At 28.3% G+C, this 18,467-nt stretch overlaps 1 protein-coding gene across 5 annotated transcripts in view; it reads left to right on the top strand.

Annotated features, from left to right (window-relative positions):
* The window catches only part of bru3 (bruno 3), a 350,850-nt gene that overhangs the window by 323,234 nt on the left and 9,149 nt on the right, over positions 1-18,467 (top strand). For all 5 annotated transcript variants that reach the window (XM_071887825.1, XM_071887818.1, XM_071887819.1 and 2 more), the window contains 2 exons: positions 10,692-10,844; positions 10,918-11,083. In XM_071887825.1, the coding sequence (XP_071743926.1) occupies positions 10,692-10,844; positions 10,918-11,083 (319 nt within the window). The remainder of the gene's footprint in view (positions 1-10,691; positions 10,845-10,917; positions 11,084-18,467) is intronic.

Raw genomic sequence — 18,467 nt, 5'->3', positions numbered from 1 at the left:
AACTTCAAAAATGGGATGAAATTTTCCAAATCATTTAATAATTTCGAAAAAAAAAGTTGAGATTCTTCTTATTTTTTATATATTACACTAAGTAGATTGGAGAACAATTCTTTATAATAGTTAAAAGACAAAATGTCATGGGTTTTGAGTTGCGTAATATTGAACATTACAAAGTTAAATAAATGAATTATTGTATTCAAAACTGATGAATTTTGTTTTTGTCATCATATGGCGTTTTTTCATGACTTTATCACTTTGGAAACCGTCTATTTTTTTACAGTAATTTTTTTTTTTTGATTCATTGTTTCCATATACTGAACAGTTTATTTGTTTTAATGACATTAAATAAACTATACTTCAAATTTTTTAGGTGGAAGGTTGTCACTTATTTTAAATAACTATGCATATCACTAGTTTCAAAATATACTGAAAACTGAAAATATTTTTTTTGATAAATTCATGTTTTTTTTCATTAAAAACTTTATTATTCTCTTTTTTTCAATAAAAAAAATAATTAAAACTTTAATTTAAGTACTAGAAACCTTACAGTTTTATAAAATAACGACTAAAAATTGGATAATCGTGCCAATCAAAAAAAAAATATATATAAAATCTTTTTCTGGTTAACATATGTTAATTTAGAATCCTTCACTTTCCAATAATGCAGATTTTCTTCCTAAATGCATCGACATAGATACAGTCAATGTGTTTGACAACCTTAATATTTATTATTTTACAACCTAGTTAGAAATTAGTATCTCGTATTGCATCAGAATAAGTTGTGACAGAAAAAAATACATCATTAGAAAAACTCTCAGACTAAAACACAAATCTTAATAAAAAGCTTTTCAATAATGTAATTTTCTTCGCTAACTGAATTTCAGTACATATAGTACGTATAATTTACAGCCTTAATGATTTAATAGCATATTTGGAAAGCAGTTTCTCAGATAACAGTTTTAACAAAAAAAATATATATTTGAAATACTATCAGCTTAATATACAAATTTTAATTTAGAATGAAACATATTCCATAGTGCAGATTTGTTTCCTAACTAAATCCTCCAAGCTTATGTAATAAATCTGATTGATACCCTTGATTATTATTTAACTACAGTATAAAGAAGTGTCTCATTTTGTATCAAATGCAGTAGTTACAAACTGGAGCTCATTCCAAGATATAAATACCTATGTATGGTGTATGTATGACCTCAATTCATTTTGGTAAGTAGTTTGTCTTTGACTTTTGAACAAAAAAAAATCACAAGGAAAGAAAAAGTCATATTTTCGTTTATGCCTCATCGGTTTTTATAGCCTTTATTTTTCTTTACCCTCTTTGCACATACATATAATCAATTATTTATCACGGAATTCCAGAATAATGTGAAGGTGTGTTCTTGAACTTAATATATGTACAAACATACATCATTTTTACAATATATATAATAAAGTTATTACGTGCATTAAATTAATTTTCATGAAAAAAAAAAAAGATCAAAAGTGTTGATTTTTTTTTTTTTTTTTTTGATGTATTGAAATGTATTAAAATAATACAAAAATATATTTGTTGTATATAAAATGAAGAAATAAGAAATGAAAAAAAAAACCTCTTTTTTGAAAATTTGTGTACATATGTTTATTTGAACTTTCATTTGAGTTTGTTATACATATTTATTTATTTGAATCAAATAGTTTTTAATTGCAAAATTTATTTGTTTTAACACAAGTTTTTTTTTTAAGTTTTTTTTTGTATATATAATTTTTGTATGTCAAATGAAACAAAACATAATGATTTGCATAGATAAATAAGCTAATCTCTTTTTCTTATCAACTCTTTCACATTTTTAATTTGTCTTTTTTATTGAATTTAGAAAGTCTCATTATTTTGACGTTGTTGTTTACTCAAAAACTTGATACATTTATTAAGAGATAATTAGAAATTTACAATTTGAATATGCAAGAGGAGTTAAATAACTACATTTACCGTTATTTAAATGTTATTGTTCGGCATTTACAGAGAGAAAAAAAACACATTTATCAGATATCAAAACAAAACAAAAATCAGATGTCATGCTAAAATGTGCAAAATTTATAAAGAGTTAAACGTATTCTAGTCAGTTTTACATCAAACCAAATGGTATGAGAGGATTCTAGGAATGGACAAACTAAAAAAAGCCCGCTTCCTACTGTCCGTACTAAAGTTGGTTAAAAATAATAAATAAGGTAGAGTGACGTCATCTAAGACGGAACTTTATCAATTTTAGGACTGATATACAGAATTGCATGTGACTGCAATTGTCTGTCCTAAATAAGGATAGACACAACACTAACCGTATGTATTGTACTTCAAATAAAATAACGTATTATGTGGAAAAAATTCTTGGGAACCGAAAATTCAAAAAATATACCCATGATACTGATGAAACCCCTTTTTATTTGCCTGAACACAATCCCCTTGACTACAGCAACACAGAGTGTCCTCACAAAATGAATTACGGAGGAATGGACAATACTTTATCATTAAAGTATGCTCGTCAGTTCAAAGTATCATAGTTTATAAAATAAGAGTTTTTTGCACTTTGCTGAATATGTCAAAATATAAAAATGGCCTGTAATAAATGTATAAGATAATAGTACAAAAATATTTCATTACTCTAGAGCAAAAATCAAAAATTATTAAATATTAGAAACTTAATATTTGAAGTTTTTGTCCAAAAAATTAGTTTTTTGTTAACAGCTAGTCGAATTTTTAAATTTTTTGCCAAAAAGTTGATTTCTTGAACTTTTTTTCAAACAAGCCCCCTCCTTAAAAAAAAAAATATTTATAAATATATAATTTTGTGGACGCCCTTTCAGAAGTTTGGGGTAAAAAAAATTTACTGCAAGTTCTTTTGTATTTACGCTAAAAAAAAGTTACCCGAGCTCTCATCTAGAGTGTGTCTGGGTTGAATTTAGAGCCGGTATATAAAAGGTTTAAACCTTGAGGGTAATGATATTTTATTTTCTCCTCTCATCATACCTTTCTCTCTCTTCCTTTCTCACTCTAATACATCGTGTGTTTATACAGTAAACAAACTTCTGGAATGATTTATAGGATAATTAAGATTGGAGCTATAATGTAATAATATGTTGTTTTACCAACAATGTTCATACAAACACTTTTTTTTGCGAACTAGAAAGTCGATAAACATCAAAATTAATGGGCAAAAAATGTGTTTTACACGTTACAATTCTATATATGTATGTACATATATATCTATAGCCCAACTATGTATGTGTGAATTCAAGGGGTCCCAAGACGGCCATAAACGTGAGAATGGAGAATTACATTTGAAAATATTCATAATAATATTTTTATAGTTTTTTCGGGTGTATTTTTTTGTTACTAAAAGTAGTTAGTTACAACTTTCTTCTAAACTACAATATATAAACAGCCTTTCCTTACTACTTACCCCTCCTCTAAAAGAATTAATTAATATTTTTTTTTTTTTTTGAAAAAATATTAATTAATCTTTTTATTAAAAAAAAATATTAATAATCATAGGGCAAAGACATATAAACATTTTTATTTTTCTTCAAAAATAATATAAAAAAATTATAAACTGTTTATTACTTCACATCAAAAGACTTTTCAAATAAACAAGCACTAAAACACCTTTCACAAAGTTTTTTATTTAATATATGTTTTTGTGCTTTTTAGAAAATGTTATTTTAGTGTTATTATTATTTATCATCGACGTTCTGCTATGAAAATTCAATCAATAATAAATTTTGTCAATTGAAAAGTTATTTGAAGCAAAAAACTTTTTAGTTGTTGTAAAAAGTAAAAAGTTTGACATTTTTTCATTTTTATTATTACCTACTCGTACTACTTAATGTATGTATGTGTAATCACATTGTGGTGGCAAATTGTACTTATTTACAGGTATACAGGTTATGAGGTACCTATTCGTTGTACTGTTTAAAATGGATAATGTACATAATTTGGTCAATCAGTAAAAGAAGTCATTTCTAATTCGTCACTTAGAGTTGCACTGATTATGTATAAGTAAACATACAATTAGTCCGAGTTGTCATATACAATAATTATATTTCCTTTTTTTATAAACAACCGAGACACACACCTATGCACACTATGTTCAATAAATTAAAGGAAGGTGTTGTCCATTGAGCAACGTCGTTCCATAAAAATAATTAATCACATAAAATTTGAATATTATTTCCTTTACACTATTGAATGAGATTAACCAATTTTTTAATAGTAAAACCTACATGCTCTAGGAAGTTAAACATTGCCTCCTCATTAAAAAGTTGGAAGTTAATCTATGACAAAAAAAGTTAAATAAAAACTGCACCAAGACGTTACTTCATTTACATAAAGTTTTACACTGAGTTTTGCTATCAACCGTAAATTTTACTGTTCCTTCCCCCTTATCAGTGTTTTGAACGTTAACTGTATAAATTACAAATATATCTGGTTCAATAGCTATGAACAACAACTATAAAATACTATTCAGTAGTAACCCCATACTTGTGAAAATGTATTGTCCAGAGCTGATTTTTGGCATTTTACCTTAATATCTTTTTTGGAGAAGGAAAGTTTGCAAGATAAAATAAAGGTAACAGCGTGTGATACTAGACCAGTGATTTTCAACCAAGATTCCATGAGGTTATCAAGGTAAAGAAAAATGTATTCTATAAAATAAAAGAGCTTCAAAAATCCATATTCTAATCAGTATCGTCATCAAAAATTCCCAATAAATGTATTTTCTAACAAAACATAATGCTTCAAAGCAAATCTTTGACACAAATATGCCGGGGTAATGCATTGATATCCCCCCCCCCCCCCCCCCCATATGATGCACTAAGTTGGATTATTATTGAGAAGGCTGCTGATCACTCCGTTAAATATATATAGGTATACAGCGTTGATCTTTTCTTATGATACATTTTTTTTTTTTTTTTTCAATTTTTCAAGAGTAAAGTTTGAACGAGAGGCTTAGTGAGGAGATTTATTTAATAAAATCATCTGAAAATAGTATTTGGCACAACTCTTATTCACAAATGAGCCCTCAGCTCTAATGATTGCCTCAATACGAGGCCTAAATCCCTTGAAGACCTGGACTATGTAGTAAACCTCGAGCATAGTCAACTTCTTCTTGATTGAAGCCTCTAGAGACTGAACACTCTTACGCCCATGCTTGGATAGAGTAGTCCAGTGATTTTGCATCTGGAGATGAGGATGTCAATATGTTGAGGCCCAAAAAGTCCGGAAAGTTGTCTTCCAGGAAGCCCTGGGTATTAGCAGCTAGATGACACGGAGCTCCATTTTAAGTGAAAACAAAGTTCTCCCCGAGCTTTTATCTGACCCAAGGTAGTATTTTATTATCCAATAGTTCAATGTTAGTATCTTCATTGATCTGCTTCTTTCTCTTCACGAAAAAGAAGGGTAGACTCCAGAGTGTCCAACACTATGGTTCTTGATAGATTTTTTGTTCTAAAGACATGCCTCACTGAAGTGGAGACATTGTATGGATTGTCTGATACGCATCAAACCATCATGTAATTGATAGTTCGTACATATGTTTCTTAATATCATAAATCTACCATGATATAGAGACCAAAAGCCCAGATTTATTGCCTTTTTTCATTTGATGAATAAAAAAAATATACAGTTTTTTAATAACTACATATCTTTATGGAGTAACTTTTTGAAATCATGTATCAACACGATAATTCATTTTTTCAATTATAATTTTTTGTTTCTACGTTTTTAAACGATGTTCATAGTTAGATCTAAATATAGGACACAATCAAATTTTTACAAATTGTATGATTTCTCCTTTTGGTTATTGTTTTGCCTATGACAACAGCTGATTAATTATGTAAATGTATCATTTTATGGCAATATATTGATGTTTCAAACAATAACAAAAAATGTTCATGACCAGTAATGCATAAAATATGTCCCACCGGTATGAAAAAATAAAATAAACCTAAAATGGGCATCGTACTTCTGATAAGTTATATAAGGTTTTGGAAGGTAGCATCTTAACTGTCATGATAGGTCAGCTGAAAGCAGTCGTGAGAGGAAAGAAACAAAACACAAATCCCACACCGTATATAGGCTGTAATCACTCGGATGTCAATAATCAATTCTACAAGGACTTACACTTATAACTCCCCACTCCGCACACTAGTTATTACTTTTGACTCAGGTGTTTCGTCTTCAATAATGATAACAGCTATGGAAAATGAAAAGTCCTGCTCTGATTGGCAAGTAGACAAAGCTGCAGCAACTTTTCTAGGGCAAATAGGAACTATACACTTGAAAATTCAATATACCAACTGAATAATGCAATGGAATGTCAATGTATTACAATTTGGATATACCTCTAAACAATACACCACCTAGATTTCTATATTTAATGCGCATCAAACCATCAAGTGGTTGAAGTTCATATATATGTATGTACATGTAGTAGTTCCTACTCCAAGAGGGGTGTTTGTAGTATATAATAACAATAAGGAATAACAACTTAATTTTATAGAAATGCTCTGAGAATAACAAGTTGTTGTGTATGAGGTAGTAGATGATAAGAGACACGGTTGTACAAAGTAGTCTCGTAGAATGATAATAATAAAATAAGAAAATGGGAAATTCTTATCGTCATTTTGTTGTTGTTGTTGTTCTTGTTCTGTTGTTATTTTTTTTATCCTACCATACCTCGTCAAGAGGTTGAAGGTATACAATATCATAGCTAGTAGTATAATACATATAGTTATTATAAGGATCATAATTTTATGGAAGGAAAAAAAAGAGAAGAAGAAGCGAATAATGATACGCAACTAAAGAAGAAATGAAAGTAGAAATAATATTCTGTAATATGTTCATACAACATAGGACCAGCTTAGGGTGGTTGACTACTTTTACTACTTCCACCACGACCACCACCATCTACCTACTATAAATAATAGGATGGAGAAGAAAAAGAGAACATTTTTAATATTACTTTCCAACAACGACGACAACAACAAAAACTATAAGGAAAAATAAATAGAAGAAGGGGAAGAAGAAAGAAGAAGAACCTGTTGAAGTGGAAGAAGAATAGAAGAATAAGTAGAAGGGAACAGGGGGGAGGGGTAGGAAGCAAAAATCCTCTAAGAATGATGTATGTAAAATGAATGGTGAAATGATTACATAGGTATATAACTAGAATTACAGAAAATATGACCTGCCAGTATGCTATAACAGAACTAAAGTCAAAATGGTAATCCAGACAGTTGAATAATGTTTCGAAGGAAATTCGATTATTCTCAAGGTTATTTATTATATTATTTGCATGCAGCTAAAAACACGTAGCAAATAAACACAAATTTCACTACGTATCTAGCAAGGATGTAGACAAGAATTACAACGATAGCAATCCTCAATTATGTATACTCCATAACTAACAAGGGCATACATTTATAACAAATTTTCAGTGTTACTATTTGTTCGTAAACTAGAGAGCTCTGGTTCGTTTTGTTTTGTAATTAATTGCTTGCAGTTTAATGTATCAAAATATGAATTAATTTCAATTACTCAACCTTCATTATATTTTCGAATTAATGAGTATTCAGATTTCAATGTACCACATGGTATTGATTCCAATATCCATCTAATTTAATATCGCTTAAAAACTTCAAAGCTCAGGTATTTCTATGAAAAAAAAACGATACTATATAATGAACAATAAGTACCCCAGTAGTCTTTCAAAATTTAGATGAGAACCTTTTTTTATATATGGGCATGGTCGGTTTTACCTAGAACGGGTAAACTTCTTTTATATTAAACAATATACTATTATACACGTTTGCTCTAATTGCAAGAAGTCTAGCTATGTTTGTTTTTTTCCTTTAAAAACCACTATATTAAATATTCTTTAAAACTTTTTCAAAAATTTCTACATTTTCTTTATTAACTATTCAAATAATTATTATTCTGTATAAATATACCTCCAACCCGGTGTCAATTTCAATTTATTACACGAGTTATTCCATATCAAATAACCAAAACAATGGAATCCAGGCCTTATTTTTGACACACAAGCTCAAATGCAAGAGTAGATCAAGTCTGAAAAATTTCAGCAGATTATTCTTAGTAGCTCATTAGTTATATATACTATTAACTTGTTGGACCAAAAATTTTAGCGTCGCTTTAATATTTTATTTCTGGACGAAACTGTTTCTGTTATATTTTGATATTCAAGAAAGCTGACCCCTTGAAATTTTATTCTTGACTACTTTAAAGTGTGATAATTCCGTAAATTAAATTTTTTTAAAAAAGAGTACTTCTTTTTTAGTTTCGTTTATTGGAACACATAATATGAAATATACTTACAAATTTTAGATTCATTTGATCCTTACTGTCATTTCAAGTCATCCAATAAAATCAACGGACGAAACAAATAAAAATTGTTGAGTTCAAGTGATTAAAATTAATATTCGGGAAATTAAAGTTGTTTGTTATTCAGTTGAATAGAGTTCGAGCTTTTAAGCATTGAGCCAAGTCGAGTTCGAGTAAAGTTATAAAGCAAAGAAAAATATTTTTACATTAAATGGATCAATTCTAAGTTCAACAATTAAGTCAGTTTTGTTGTTTGGGAGCCTGACTGGAGTGACTAAGGAGGACTCACCATTTACTGACCGATAGTTACTGTTTCTCAGTACTATTACTACTTTTGGACATGGGACCAGACTTCCTGGTGATTAAAGCCCTGGCATTTGACAAAATAAAAAATATACCACCGAACATATGACAACAAAATTTAAACCCCACATTAGTTAAGTCGATTTTTTTTTTATTTTCACTGATATTTAACTCCAACACTATGAATGTACATTTGAAAGAAGTTGAAAGACCAAAAAATATATGTCCCTTTGTACGTAGATTTTCAATTAAAAATAACCCTGTCTAGGAAAGTTTTTGACAATACACAAAAACAAGTCGGTAGAAACTTTTTTTTATTAATGTTAAGTACGTTTTATCACAAGGAACAACATCTTAAATAACTTCACTCTAAGGGGTATTTTCATTTTTTTTATTTTTGAGGAGTTGTTTACCGGAATTTAATATGATACAAATATACATACAAGAGAGCCTGAAGGAGAAGAGACAAAAAAATGACGATAATAACATGAAAATAAAAGGGACGGAAACATTTTAAGTCCTTTCCGGAGATCCGTTTTTAATAACAGCAATGATATACTTGTCATTTGTTATTAAAACATATTCTGGAGAGTTAAACTAATCTCATTCTTAAATAAGATTTTTCTCCCCTTTTTTGTACATTCCCGATTTTTTTATTTTCTTTCATTCTCTTTTTCTTTGAGAAAAATGAAAAAAAAATACATTTTAAAGAAAAAAATGATTGAAATGGATAGATATTTTTTTTTTTTTTTTAAATTAGAGATTTAAAAAATAAAATATATTAAAGTAGGTAGGTGTAAAAATAATAACCCTGTAAAAGCCATTAGACTTTTACATTAGTAAACTCTATTACACAGAATTAAAATCCGTTGCTTTCAAAGATAACTTTATCTACATTAATTTATTAGCATCTCATGGAAGGGGTTTGAGTCAATAATTACGTCTGTATAGCTTTTGTTGTACAAATAAGTTACTAGTTTAATAGCATATATAAATTTGTACAAAATATGACCTAGAATACATTTGCAATTTTTTTCTCGAAGAATATTTGAGCAATGTTTTCTTTCAATTTTCCAAAGCTGTTATCATATTTTTTCATTTTTGAAAAGAGAATCTCCATATTTAAAGTAATCATTGCCATTGACAAGCTCAGAGTAAAATTGAGATCTTCCCAGGCGTCATTCAAGTCAGCTAATTTAGTAAAGTTTCTATTTTTTTAGTATACAGCCTCTAAAATATTCTACAACTCTAATTTATAGAGATCATTATTAACTGATATATTGCCTCTCAAAATTGTGAGATTTAATGCAATCTTATCTCACGTCAGATTTGTACAGTTATTCAAATTTCAATTTTTTGCAATTCTAAAAACGATTTTGATCTACTTATAACTAATTTTGTGTTCCTTTTTAATCAAAAAATGTTGGAATGAGATTGAATTTTTTTTAGTTACAAAAATAGGTTTTTCTTAGTCATTAACGAAAGTAGTTTTTTTGTTTTTTTTGTCTTTTTGATATAGAGTGAGCTATAAATATTTATCGGATTTCAAATTCTAAGGGTCATAAACAAAGGAAAAAATATTATTCTTTATTTTTGAAAAATAAAGAAATAAGGGAGAATATTTTTAGAAGGAAAAGTAAAAATATATAATATTGAATAATATTTTAAATTAGGGGATATATATAACTATATATCCCCTAATTTTATATATGATAAATGTATTTGCTAAGAGGGTAAAATGGATATAGACTGTCTATTAAGGAAATGGATGCTTGAGAGTTTATTTGTTTTATCTTTCTTTCTCTCTTTTATGATTATTTTACATCATTTACAGACGAAAATGGAAAAAAAAATTATACACACTACTGGAAAAAAGAGACATAATATTATCTTTTTTTTTTGGAAACACCTACTAAAAGTTGTTGTTCCCACTTCCTATATTTTCATTTCTCTTATAAATGTATATTTGTCTTCTCTTTTTGTATGTTTCAACCAAAAGGGAGCCTCTTCAAGTCTCATGGTAAAGTTTGCAGATACAGAAAAAGACAGACAACTTCGTAGAATGCAACAAATGGCTGGTAACATGGGGCTACTTAATCCATTTGTGTTCAACCAATTTGCAGGCTCTGCCTATGGAACCTACACAACACAAGTATGTTCTTCATTTATTCAACATCCTATGTCAATCCTTGCTAATATTGTTCATCTTTTTGCACTGATTTCAGTATTCGCCTTTAAATTCCCAATTCATGGGACAACATCAGATTGGAACATATATATCGCCAATGACGGGTCTACCAACAGCTGCGGCTGCCGCCGCGGCAGCCGCTGCCGCCCAAATAGCCGCCCCAACAGCTACTCTGAATGGAATAACTGTGTCTCCGACTTCGGGTAAGATATATTTAACTAAAGGACTAAGGCAGGCTTCTCAAACTCTATGTAGGGTAAATTCAGACATGTGGTTCTATATAAAACCCAAAAGAACTCGAAAAGATTCCATTTAATTTTTGTTTACCTATTTACATTTTAAGGGGTAAATTTTTTAATTTACAGTCTTCCTTTTCTACTAGTAGATTTAATTATATGGACTTGGGTTTTACAAGGAAGATTTGAATGCCTAATCATGTCTCCCTCCCCCCTCTTTCATTATACAAAAACACCTTTTCAGTAGAAAGTCTTTTCAAAAAAGGTCTATATAATGAGATCTAGACAGTGGAAAAGAAGACTGAAATTATAATGACTGGTATATGAAGATGGAAACAAATTTTTAATGATATCATGCTGATAAGTAATTTATTACATAAAAAATAAGTTCAAGGGATATTGATATATTTAAACAAATTTTTATCATAATAATAATAAAAAATAAAATTTTATTCCCTCATTATGCCTGAGTGACGTAATTAGAGTTACTACTTTATTTTTGACAGTCTATTATATAGTTTGGCTTAAAATTACCCCTGAAAACAAAGCCATCAAAGGAGTTTGAAGCTGTAAAAATAACTATCTTATTAGAAAGCTTATTTGTTAAAATAAAAACCGCAGATTTTCAAATGATATTTTAAGGGGGATTCCAAAACATTTAGAGTCACAAAGTTTGAGAGGCATTGCCTTAAGTAATTTACATATACATTATATATTCGTAGAAAACAAATACGTTAATTGCGTTGTTGGTAGAGTTTTTGTTGTTAAATTGGATTTGTATCTCCTTATCTTGGGGCGTATGGGTGACAACTAATCCGTAGTAGTAGTTGTCGTTGTTTTATAAGATTTGTATAATACAATAAGAATCTTGGTCCTGATACTACTTACACATTATATAAATATCTAATTACATTTTCCTGTCAAACAAAACAAAAAAGACAAAAATAAGAAAATGACATTAAAAAAGCTGAGTCTAAAATGTGCACAAAAATGATGTGTGGTTTTCCTGTTTTATCAAAGAAAACGTTCCTTCTTTTTGTTCAACAACTATCTCTAGGTTCAAATATTGCCCCTGTTATGACCAATACAACAAGGAAACTGTACATTTTAACTCTTCAAAATATTAAACATAAAGAAATCTATATTTTTTACTGATTAACCAAATACTAAGTCATGTATAAGAAGTACAGTTTTTAACACATAATTAAATATTTTTGACAATATAAAGGCCTTAAAAATATGTAATTTCTTTAAAAAATCATATTATTCTTATTTTAATCACTTTTAAAAAGTGGAAAATGGCTTGAAAGGTCTCAAACTTTAGGAAAACAAGTTATTTTTATGGACCTTAGAAATAAATACTTAGTGCATGAGGAAACAAATATCAAATCGAAAAAAGGACTGTAAAATTAAAATAATTATCTAAGAAAAATAATGATTAGTTAAATTACAAATTTTGATCCTTAACATTATCATATTTGGTACTATTCCATAAGCCTAAAAATGTGACATTTTGACCGAAAAATTCTTTCTTTTTTTCAAATTTAAATGTTCTTAGAGTCTTCAAACTTTGCATAAGTTAGTTTTTTATTGTCTTCAGCAGAAAAAGGCTTTATGCAGGGATAAAAATTAAACTAAAAATCGAGACAGTTTAAAGTATTTTAAAACCCAAACATCTTATTAAAAACAAGGTAAATAATATTTTTTGATCATTACCCAATTACTAAAAAATTTTAAAATTTTGACACTAAAAATGTATTATCAAAAAATCAATCCAAGGCTTCCAATTTTGTGAAAGTCAGTTTTTGACTGTCCCTAACAGAAAATATATATGTGTAAGGAGAAATAAATATCAACCCAAAAGCGGGACCAAGTACATATAAGAAACCTGTACTTTTTTCTTATTACCACTAGACGTACAAGGGTAGTTTTAATACCACCAACAACAACAATAATAATAATAAGTAAAAAACCAACATTTTTTTATACATATCTTATTATTATTACCTGTTATATACAATCTTAGAGTTATTTATTGGATGTCAAAGAAATATTTGTCTCTCATGTTTCTAAGAAACAAGAACATAACAAGGAGACGGGAAGAAATACAAAAGAATGTTTGATTCTTGTTTTTCTACTTGCTATTCCCAATATTTGTCATTTTCCCCGTGGTCTACAACAACTTTTGTAGATGGGTATGTACATAGATATACTTATGTTAAGGTATATCTTTGCAGTATAGGTTTGTCTGCAAGCAATTATTTGAAGAGGAAAAATTCCCATAACACAAGTAAACAAATCTATTTTTAATAATACAAATATCAATTCTTATTGTACTTAACGTATTGATCATGAAAATTGCAGCTGAACTAAACTGTGCTAGAATCTAATACTATATATAGTTTAAATGAAACCTTAATTATTCATACTTCAATTAAGTTTATTTGGTGTAAAAGCAATTGAAAACTGAGGCGTTATTCTTTTTCAAATTAAACCTTTAAAATATTATTATTAATTTGTAAATTACATTTTCTCAGGTTTAATTACAGATTCGTGATCAACGAGTTAAGTACTACTAGGATTCAATATGGAGTTCAAAATATTTTTTTTTTAAATTGTGGCCTTTTAGTAAACAATATTTTTTTTTTTTTTTTGTGTTACGATTTTCTTTATACTGAAATTGGATAAAACACTTTAAAGCGTAGATCCTTTTCTATAGCAGACTTGATAGTCCCTAAAATTATTCTTAGCTGTAGGAAGCGCTCTTTGCTTAGAAACAAAAGAATAAAGAGCTGTGATATAGCTCCCCTCGGTTCTGTATACATTGACCGGGAGCCTGACTAGACAACTGATGAGGTGCAAATTCCTTGAGTCATAGCATTCTTATTTCTAGATGCTATTATTACTCAGTAAATACAGTAACTTGGATTTATGACAGAAAATAGAATATATCTTGTGGCAGACATGGTTTGTACTTATCGGATAAGTTAAGTCAAGAAAAACCATTTGAGGTTTCTATACATATTTTGAATCATATAAGAAAATGTTACCTAAAAATATATCTGTTTCAATTTAACATTTGTGACCTTTTTCTTAAAGTATTATTGTATCAAGATAAACTTAATATTTTAATTTTGAAATGTTTAACTACTATAGTATTTTTTCAACAGATGTATAGATTTAATATTTTTTTCTGATATACCAGGGGGTCTATTGAAATCTTAACACTTACTAATTCAATAATTAATAAAAATTGAATCATTGAAATTAATTCATATTTCGCTTTATTAAAGAATAAACAATTAGTTGCAAAACAAAAAAAAACCAGGATCTCTATAGCTTACGTAGTATTCGAGAAAATTAACCGTTAACGGGATCGACGAATTTCCATTCGCACACTCCAAGCAGTTGGTCGTATCAAGGACCACCGTCTACGCCTGTCAATAAGTCGAAAATGTCGGAGAGAAAGAAGGGTTCTGTCAAAAAAAAAAATGATCTGAAGAAATTAAAAAAGACAGCCCAGACCAATCCCCTCAAGTCCATGAGGGTTCATACAAAAGATATCGAGGTTTCACACCAATTGTCCAGAGAGCTATCAAAAGGAGTGTGGAAAAGGCGTTGTAAATGTGAAGAGGCCGCTTTTAACACCAACAATAAAAGAAACCCATCTCCTCCTTTGCAAGACTCTATTGAATAAATCTTGGTGTTCCTATTATCTTTTTCATATACAACCCCCCTTTACAGCTCTGATGCCAACCCTTCGATTACATCTTTCGTGTACATGTCGAGGGAAGATCTGCAGTTTTCTTCGTCGAAATACAAAAGCCTTCAAAACCACTATCAGCCAGCACTGGGACGCCATGACAAATGACTTCATTGGCAGCGGTTAACAGGTCTTCCCCGCCGCCTGGAAGCCGTCATTGCCGCTAAGGGTGGCTACATTAGTGATTAAAAGAGCTCAGACACTTATCAATTTATAGTATTAATTTTGTTGAAATTCTAATGTTCTGGAATAAATTATATCTTGTTGAAGTTAAAATTACAGAGTGTTTAGATTTTAATGGAACGCTCTGTGGTCTAAGTACTGTATACAAATGACCAACTAAATATAGTATTTCAATAACTCATTTGGCTGAGAATTTTTGTCGGTAACTCACATTTTTTCTTCATGTTTGCCGTAAAGTTTGCAAAAAAAGTTAAATATATATTCTAGAAAAATCAAGTTAAATCTAATTATTAAATCACCCAAATGACGAAAAATATTACACGATAGTTTTTATGTGTAAATTGACTTAAGCCGTTCGGGAAGAGAAAAATATCGATGTTCCGAATCATAAACCAGAAAATCAAGTAAAATAAGAACATAATTAGACAAATCCGGTCACTGTGTATATAATTATAAAGCTGCAGTTAATCGCCCAAAAATTAGAGATATTTCATAATTTTTCTGCTTATGGGTATAACTAAGTATGAGTTTTTATGCATTTTTGGTTTATAACATTGAATAATCAAATATTTCTTAAATTTGGGGTAAATTATAACATATCAAAGAGGTAATGACATATGACATGAATGTATTTTGCTTTTAGGGGTTAAATGTTAATTAAACGATATAATAGGAGTGGCTGAAATGGCCAATCTGGTGAAGTTTGTATTAACAATAAATGTATATTTACCAAAAAAAAAAAAAAAAAAAATACTCTTGTCAATTAAAAAAAAATGTTCTTTTTTTATAGTTTTTTAAGTAAAAAATATCGATAATAGTGGGACAATTACTGATAATGTTATTACCGTAAATAATAGTCCCTAAAACATTCTTTATAACTGCCATCTATTTAAGAAAAAAACACTTAATTCAAGTCGAAAGGTTTTTTTCAGAATTCAATGTATCTAAGTAGTGTGTGTAATATAACAATTCAAATCAATGCTAAAAAGTGTACTTTGTGACTATACGTAAATATATGGATATAATAGAATAAAAAATAAAAAAAATTAGTCATCACCATGGAAAAAGCCTTCTTCAATGTCCTTTTTATTTTGAAAGGAATGAAAAAGAAGGGAAAAAATAAATAAAAGCTTTTTACCTAATTAAATTTTTCAATTCTTCATAAAAAAAAAGAAGAAGGACATTTTGGAAGTGAAATAAAGTAGAAATAAAAGTTGTTAAAAAGTTTCTTAATTCAGTTTTTATTGCAAATATGAGAACAACAAGAAATGGTTTTTTATTTGTACATTTATAAACATATAATACAAAATGTTCATGACGAATTGCACTTATAAAAGGGGATAAAAGGCTGTGATGTATATTTATTATATAACAATAGAATTATTTTGCATGACGTTATAGTTTTGGAAGTTGGGCATCTTTTGGTTATAAGCAACCAAATTGTATCCAAAAAAAAATCAAAAATCTGTACAACATATTAATTTTAAAAATGTTTAAATCAATTAAATTAAATTTTACAAATAAAATTTTATAATATTTTGGCATTATTTTACAAAAAAATTCCAAAGGACAATAACGTTGAGCTTAAAATAAGTTGCCATCCGTCCAAATCCCCAATTATGCCATTTTTCTGCAATAAAAGTAAATAATTGCTCATAACTTAACCTCAAGAGCTACTTAAACTGAAATGATTCATTATTACGAACATTACTATTAAGTTTGTATAGTTAAAATAATCGAAACCTAACAAAAAAATAGTGAGAATGTTTATATTAAAGACATAACAATTACCTTCTTCTTATTGAAGAATTTCTTCATTACTATATTTGAATGATACTTCAGAGATAGGAGGCAGTTGGTATGATTGACTCATTTGACTAACTACATATAAGTTTGGGCAATTTTAATTAATGTTTTTGGAAAAAGTTGCGGAAATAATATTGACAATGACGTCGCATATTGTGCCATTATTGGACATACCGCTTTCACTCAAATTACACCAGTCAACAAGTATTTGCCCTTGGATTGATATAGTGTGTCTCTGATTTTTTAAATTTATTTGATTAAATATATTATTGTTGTTAAAGTACTCTTGACAAAAATATAAAGTCTATACTTTACATCAGGATACATTATAAATTTAAAAGACTTCTTAAAAAAACGTCAATTTGTTGTTAAGGAATTTTCTTCGACTATTAAAAGATACATATATAACTTTTTTTTTTAAATAGTATTTAATTATATATAAATAGTTTTCAAAAAAAAAATTGTGGCAGAAATTTCAAATTATCAAAGGGATATTCATGTCCCTCAAGAATCAGGAACAAATCATATAAATACAAGGAAAGAACAAAATGTTAATTTCATAAGCTAGTGTTATTCATTAACATACCGTACATCTACAACCCTCCCCAGATTGATTGATTAAATATAAATTTTAATTTTAGAAAGATTATACAGTGTAGATAATTATAACTGTAATGGTATATAAAATGTATTTACTTACTGATGCCTCAACAAGTACAAAAAACCCTTGCATATCTTATATTTATTATTGTATTTACAATTTGTGACGTCACGCTAAAACTTTCTATTTATTGAAAAATAAATGTATTTATTTAACAAAATCTTTTTATAAATATGAAAGATTTCCTTTTTATTCGAAGGGAGAGTTCTTTCATCTGTACATATACAAAGGACAAAAATGATACATGAAGACTCGTACATATGTAATAGTATAGTGGGTTGTTCGTAGATTTACACACATACATACTTTAAAAGAAAAAAAGGTGTAGAATAAGAAAAAAATAAGAAGGAGAAATAAAGTATTAAAAGGTTCTTTTCTTTTTCCTTCTTGTGTAAAAAAGGTTTTTGAGACTTTCAAATGTAAATTTTTTTTTGTGGGACATATTTTTTATCAAAGAGGTTTTTTTCCTTCTAAATATATATATATATATATATATAATATATAAATCTTCTTTTTTGGTACTTAGATAAGAAGAAAAAGATATTTTATTCAAAAAAAAATATATATATGTATATTAATTTTTATACACTTCTTTTCTACTTATATATATATATGTGTGCGTGGTAAAGATTTGAGATTATATTGACAAATTCATTATTGTTTACATGAATAAAAGGCCAAAAAATGAGACATTTTGTTAGAGAAATGTGACCCGTCAACTTAAAAAAGCAAGTTATATCAATGTTCTCCTAAAATTGAGTATGGATTAGATTTGTATTCTGCGACAATTTATCGTCGATTTCTATCGATAATTATTCTTTTTAACCGTTTAGAAGCACAGAAAATAGCACTACTTAAAATATCTCAAATTGATCGTCACTACAATGCATTGATAAATTTATTTCATATGGGGGGTCAAATGAACTTTCATAAATCAA

The sequence above is a fragment of the Lepeophtheirus salmonis genome, chromosome 1 (assembly GCF_016086655.4).
Source record: "Lepeophtheirus salmonis chromosome 1, UVic_Lsal_1.4, whole genome shotgun sequence".
NCBI classification, from domain to species: domain Eukaryota; kingdom Metazoa; phylum Arthropoda; class Copepoda; order Siphonostomatoida; family Caligidae; genus Lepeophtheirus; species Lepeophtheirus salmonis.
The sequence above is the reverse complement of the archived record's forward strand: the minus strand, read 5'-3'. Positions and strand labels throughout refer to the sequence as shown.